Raw genomic sequence first — 6,694 nt, forward strand, 5'->3', positions numbered from 1 at the left:
ATTTTTAAAATACCAATGGTAACCAAAAACAAACGAAGCATCAACATTGTTTCTGATGCGTTGATTACGCTAGCGATGCGTTTCGATAAATTTTCCGATGCGTGTTGGAAAAGTATACATCGTTAACATTTTGTAGTTCGGCGTTATGGAACATTAAACTTTGTACGTATGCAATGCAATTGACGTTTTGGAAGCCAGCCAAACACTTGATTCGCCGTTGTAGCTCTAAGCAGCAATGTGGTGTGGATGGTTGTGAGCGAGCACATAATCCACTTTTACATTTATCACATTACAAACGCTCTGTTACGTTTACAAAAAAAGAAACTCATGTTGGGGCCGTACAAAATCGTATTCTGTTCCATTCGAAAGAAAAGAGGAGTGCTGTATTTCGCACTCAGAACTAAGTCCGTACCCCATGCAGTGCAAGGAAAATGCAACGCTGTATCTACTAAGTACGGAGTTACACATAACCCTGGCTTCTGACAGCATATATTTCTTATTCTCTCTCTCGTTTTTTCTCTTAAAATATAATAAATAAAAATAAAGTTTAAATTTAATTTTTCATAAAAATACGTCTGTTTGATTTATCATAATCGCCCCGACGACTCTTAAAGCACAATGCCTAACGAAGAAGGGTCAAAGGATTCCGTGATGCAAGCCGCTGTGCAGCAACCTGTTGAAGATCCACGTGCAAGCGAAGGCGTTACCGAAATCGCAAAGGTGACCGTGAAAATTCCACCAATTTGGCATGCAAAACCTGAGCTGTATATTGCGCAGGTAGAGTCGCAATTTATTGCCGCTGGCATTTCGAGCGACAGGTCTAAGTACCACACCGTAGTAGCCGCCATCGAAAGCAGCGTCCTCGCACAAATTAGCGACATTATACTTAATCCGCCAGTTGAGGACTTGTATAGAACCCTAAAGATGCGCTTGTTAGAGCAGTTTGCCGATTCCGAGCAAAAAAGAATCAAAAAACTACTGCAGGATTTAGAGCTTGGAGACATGCGCCCATAACACCTGCTGCGCGAAATGCGCCATCTGGCTGGTAGCGAAATGAACGACGGTATGCTCAAATCTATTTGGCTTAACAGATTGCCGCAAAATATTCGCTCTATCATATCGATTAGCACCGAGCCTTTAGACAAAGTCGCATTACTTTTACGACAAAATAGTTGAGGCTAGCGGCGGCCCGCATGTGCACTCTGTTTCTGCACATGGCGATCAAACTTCTCTGGCGCAACAAATATGTGCTTTGACGAAAGAGGTTGCAGAGTTAAAATCAAAGTTAGAGCAACGAGGTAGAGAGAGGCGACGATCCGATTCGCGAAGACTCGCGCGCACACCAAGCAGTGGCGCGGACATTTGCTGGTACCACAGGAGATTCGTAGAAAAAGCAACAAAGTGCCGAAAGCCAGGATCTAAAGCTTTAAACTAAGAGCCCTGTCACCAAAGACGGTACGTGACAGGCCTCCCGCGACCAACCGTCGACTTCTCATCGTGGATCGAAACAGCAACCTACAATTTTTAGTGGATACTGGCGCAGAAGTTAGCGTCATTCCACCTATGCCAGCACAACGACGACAGCCAGATGCAGATTTACAGCTATACGCTGCCAACAAGCCAACTATAAAAACGTACGGCGAGAAATCCCTCTGCCTCAACATCGGTCTTCGCCGAAAACTGGAACTTTATTGTTGCGGACGTTTCGCAACCTATGCTAGGGGCCGATTTCCTGGCGCACATCAAGGTTCTGGTCGACCTGCATCAACGCAAGCTGGTGGATAGTTTGAAAAATGCTTCGCAATGCTGCGCTATCAAAAAAGTCAACGGTGACGTAGGTAAATTGTCATTTATTAATCGTGATATGCCTTTTCAGGATTTGCTCTGGGAATTTAAAGACATAACACAGCAAAACCAGGGTCGGAGAAATGTCGCCCATGGTGTCACGCATCACATCATCACGAAGGGTCCTCCCGTTTTTTCGAAGCCGGGGCGCTTGGCGCCAGACAAACTGAAAGTCGCAAAAGCTGAAATTCAGTCGCTTCTCGACGCAGGAATTTGTCGCCCCTCACGAAGTCCGTGGGCGTCCCCTCTTCACATGGTGCGGAAAAAAACGTCGAGTGGAGACCCTGTGGGGATTTCAGGCGGTTAAACAGCGTAACCGAATCCGACCGCTATCCGATCCCCCATCTCCACGATTTTACACACGCACTGCACGGTTGCAAAATTTTTTCCACGATCGACTTGCGCCGTGCATATCATCAACTTTCAGTGGAAACCGCTGATGTACCGAAAACCGCTATGACGACTCCATTCGGAATGTTCGAGTTCGTTTACATGTGCTTACACAACGCCGGCCAAACGTTTCAACGTTTTATGGACGACATTCTGCGCGATTTCGATTTTGCGTGTCCTTATCTTGACGATATTTTGGTTTCCTCGAGAGATACGGACGAGTATAGACGACACTTGCGCACGGTTTTCCAAAAATTGCGCGAATTTGGCATCGTAATAAACCTCTCTAAATGCGTCTTCGGAAAGCCGGAAGTGACATTCCTTGGATACGTGGTCACTCCGGACGGTCTAAAATCACCAGCAAACAAGGTGAAGGTCATTAAAGAAATGAAAGCACCAGAACGAGTGTGCGACCTTAGACGTTTTTTGGGTATGTTGAATTTTTTCCGTCGGTTTCTACCAAAAGCAGCGGAGAGCCAAAGCGTTTTGACTAGCCTCATTAAAGGGAATAAAAAACGCGACACCTCAAAAATAGAATGGAATGCGAAAGCCAACGAAGCTTTTCAGCGTTGCAAAGCAGAGCTAGCCGCAGCCACCCTTTTAGTATTTCCTAAGCCTGGCGCACCCTTAGCACTCACCGTCGATGCTTCCGGAACGGCACTCGGGGCCGTGCTACAGCAACTTGACGGCAACCAATGGCAACCTCTCAGTTTCTACTCGGAACGACTCAATGCCGCACAACAGCGCTACAGCACGTACGACCGCGAGCTTTTAGGTGCGTATAAAGCGGTAAAGTACTTCCAAGATATGGTCGAGGGACAAAAATTTTCCATATACACGGACCATAAGCGGCTCCAATTCGCTTTTCACCAAAAAATGGAGAAAGCTTCGCCTAAGCAAATAAGGCATCTTAATTTTTTGAGCCAATTCACTTCCGATATCCGCTACCTTCCCGGCAAGGACAATGTCATAGCAGACGCACTGTCGCGCGTCGAAGCGATTCACGTTCCGCAAACAATTAACTACGCGAGTTTGGCTGAAAGTCACATTACAGACGACGAGCTTCAGCGGGTAAACAGCAATAATTGCAGCTTAGATTTAAAAGCGTTCGTCGTGCCAGGTACGGAGGCTAAAATATATTGTGACGTAAGTACTGGTAACGCACGTCCTTACCTCACAGAGCCTTTTCGTAAAATCGGATTTGAATCAATCCACAACATCTGTCACAGCGGTGCGGCCAAAACCATAAAGCTGGTAGCAGAAAAATTTGTGTGGCCAAATATGAGAAAAGACTGTCGTGGGTGGACCAACAGGTGTCTGTCCTGCCAAAAAGCTAAAATTCAACGCCACAACAAATCGCCGATATCTACATACCAGCTGGCGGATAAGCGGTTCGAGCACGTCAACATGGACATAGTAGGCCCCTTGCCGCCATGTCAAAGTTATCGGTACTGCCTCATTTGCATTGACCGTTACACGCGATGGGTAGAAGCATACCCTCTCGAAAATGTTACCGCAGAGTCAGTCGCCTACGCTTTTTACTCGAAATAGATATGCAGATTTGGCATACCATTGAGAGTCACCACCGATCAAGGGTGCCAATTCGAATCGTCGCTTTTTCGTGATCTCAACCGACTTCTGGGTATTCAGCACCTCAAAACAACGGCGTACCACCCCGCCGCAAACGGTATTATAGAGCGCTGCCACGGAACGCTGAAAACTGCGATTAAGTGTTACCAAACAGAAAAATGGGTCGAAGTATTGCCATTAATTCTTCTGGGCTACCGCTCGTCTTACAAAGAAGACATAAAGTCAACGCCAGCAGAACTAGTCTACGGTGGGACACTTCGATTGCCCGGTGAATTTCTCCACCACACGTCTAACGCCAACGCTACTCTCGCAGAAGCCGATTTTGTAAATGACCTGCGAGCAAGAATGCGCAAGCTAACGCCGACTCACACCGCCAACCACTCGAAGCCATCCACTTTTATCGAGACTCGATTGGCAACGACGCCCTACGTGTTCGTTAGAACAGACAGCGTACGCCGACCACTCCAGGCCCCTTACGAAGGGCCATATCCCGTTCTAAAAAGATGTGAAAAATATTACAAAGTCGACATTCGCGGGAAGCAGGTGAACGTTAGTATCGACCGTTTAGAGGCTGCGTACGTCGTTAACGAAGACCAAGAAAGCACTCCATCGCATACCAAGCAGCCGGAATACCACACGCGTTCAGGCCGTAAAATTCGCTTTCGTTTTCAACAGGAGGGGGAGTAATGTGGCACTCAGAACTAAGTCCGTACCCCATGCAGTGCAAGGAAAATGCAACGCTGTATCTACTAAGTACGGAGTAGCACATAACCCTGGCTTCTGACAGCAGAGATTTCTTATGCTCTCTCTCGTTTTTTCTCTTGACACAGAAACATAGTGTGCTACAATTAATAATAATAATAATAATAATAGATTGGCGCTTACACATATGTTAGTGTTTGGCCGAGCTGCTCCTCCGGTTTGTGGCGTGCGCCTTGATGTTGTCACACAAAGCGGAGGGACCTACAGTTTTACGCCGACTCCGAACGGCGATTGTATTTTTATGAGAAGCTGTTTTTCATGGCAGAATTACACTCGGAGGTTTGCCATTGCCTGCCGAAGGACGACCGCTGTTAAGAAAAAACCTTTTTTCTATATTTTTTGCGATGTTGCTTTGACCAGGGTTTGAACCCAGGTGCTGCGGAGTGGAAGCGCGCTACAATTATTATTCATTTAAATAAAGTTTAAATTTAATTTTTAGTTATAAAAATACTTGTGTTTGATTTATCATAATCGCCGCAGGTGTAACGCTTCATGCATATGGTAAGTCTGTCAACACATGGGCTTTTATTGATGAAGGTTCAGCTTGTACACTTATGCAGCAAGACTTAGCAAAAGAGCTAGGTATTGCCGGTCCAAGGGAGGAACTGTGTTTACAATGGACAGATGATATTAAACAAAATGAAACGAATTCTCAATCTGTTGCCCTGTACATTTCCGCACAGCTACCTAACGCAAGGAAATTGTATATGAAAAATGTGCATACCATAACTGCACTTAAGCTTCCTGTACCATCATTAGACTTAGCTACCATATCTGCTCGAGGACATCTAAAAGATCTACCAATTGCTCCATATACTGCGGAACGAGCACGGATTCTTATTAGCTTGGACAATTTAAAGCTTATTATTCCCTCAGAAACTAGACAAAGGGAAGGTGATGAACGCGTTGCAGCCCGATGTAAAATTGTTTGGTCTGTGTATGTATAAAGGTTCACACCAACAAGTAAAGGGACACTCAAACAGACGCGGTATTGGAAGTGCGGTACAAGGCGGTACATAACTATACTATGTACCGCCTTGTACCGCACTTCCAATACCGCGTCTGTTTGAGTGTCCCTTTTTGCACCTTTGCACTTGTAATGGTGATAAGCGCTTGGAAGCACTGGTAAAATTCCACTATTCATTAGAGTCTGCTGGTATTCGAGAAACTGCACCACTGGTTTCAAAGGAAGACGATCGCTCGCAGCGCATAATGTCGGCTACAACAAAATACCTTCCTCTGGAGAAACGATGGGAAACTGGACTTCTGTGGAAGCACGATGAAGAAGAGGTACCTGATTCCCTGGCACGTCGGCGTTTACAATGCCTTGAGGCTAAAATGTCTCGTAATTCCGACTTAAAAGAATTTATGATTAACACCATCCACGATAATGAGCACAAGGGGTATGTAAGAAGATTGAAGGGAAATGAAATTTCCATGGGTGGCAAAGCCTGTGGTGCGATTCAGTACGCGATTTTAACAACCCTTGTTATTGTTAAGTCAGCTAAACGACAATTTTAACAACTTAGCTATTCAGCAAACGTTTCCCTAACAACATTCGTTAGCGCGAAATCAGCTGTTGTCGTTAACGATAACAAAGGCCGCTAATTTGACGACGTCTATATTGGTGTTGTTAATGAAACCTAAAAGGTACGTTCTACAATTTTTTCGTATGAAAATAAATGCACAGCACCGCTAGGAAAAAAAAATATCAAAAATGAAAGGATTTTTCAGCAACTTCAAACTTGCACTTTATTGTACTAAAACTAAATAGGCTACAAAACCGCATACATAATTTTTTTATTATGCTCATTAAAAACTTGAAGTTTTATGAAAGTTTGTTGAATTTGGTTTAAATATTGCAGAATACACTATTAAAAACAAGTAATATAAATTAAATAACAAAAAAAAAATAGTTTGTAAAACTTGTCAATATGTGTTGCGGTTATACTTTTCCAATAGAGCGTAAAACAAATGTAGAAAACTGGAAGTTAAAAGGTGATAAGTCTATATTGAATTTAAAGGAATTGAATAATTAAAGTTTTCAATTTAATACTTCTACATTGTTTAATATTAGATACATTGTATCGCACATGCATATCTATGT

General features: G+C 44.1%; 2 protein-coding genes across 2 annotated transcripts; both read left to right on the plus strand.

Moving 5' to 3' along the window:
- The first annotated feature begins 618 nt into the window (after nucleotides 1-618).
- Nucleotides 619-1,014, plus strand: LOC108381379 (uncharacterized). The gene has a single exon (XM_017637796.1). The coding sequence runs from the start codon at nucleotides 619-621 to the stop codon at nucleotides 1,012-1,014; it is 396 nt and encodes a 131-aa protein (XP_017493285.1).
- A 4,051-nt stretch (nucleotides 1,015-5,065) lies between these two features.
- LOC108381380 (uncharacterized) lies at nucleotides 5,066-6,330 on the plus strand. The gene is made up of 3 exons (XM_017637797.1): nucleotides 5,066-5,088; nucleotides 5,148-5,524; nucleotides 5,735-6,330. Exons 1-3 carry the CDS (start codon nucleotides 5,080-5,082, stop codon nucleotides 5,868-5,870), a joined length of 522 nt encoding a protein of 173 aa, XP_017493286.1. The 5' UTR covers nucleotides 5,066-5,079; the 3' UTR covers nucleotides 5,871-6,330.
- Nucleotides 6,331-6,694: the final 364 nt, after the last annotated feature.

This window comes from Rhagoletis zephyria, unplaced genomic scaffold, assembly GCF_001687245.7.
Source record: "Rhagoletis zephyria isolate East Lansing unplaced genomic scaffold, Rhagoletis_zephyria_1.1 Rzeph_scaffold_22340, whole genome shotgun sequence".
Taxonomy (NCBI): Eukaryota; Metazoa; Arthropoda; class Insecta; order Diptera; family Tephritidae; genus Rhagoletis; species Rhagoletis zephyria.

Bases quoted from the DNA above. Each gene is read 5' to 3' on its own strand.
- LOC108381379 (XM_017637796.1), top strand. From the start codon at position 619: ATGCCTAACGAAGAAGGGTCAAAGGATTCCGTGATGCAAGCCGCTGTG.
- LOC108381380 (XM_017637797.1), top strand. The intron at 5,525-5,734 runs GTATGTATAAAG...ACTATTCATTAG, and splicing joins TGTAAAATTGTTTGGTCTGT to AGTCTGCTGGTATTCGAGAA.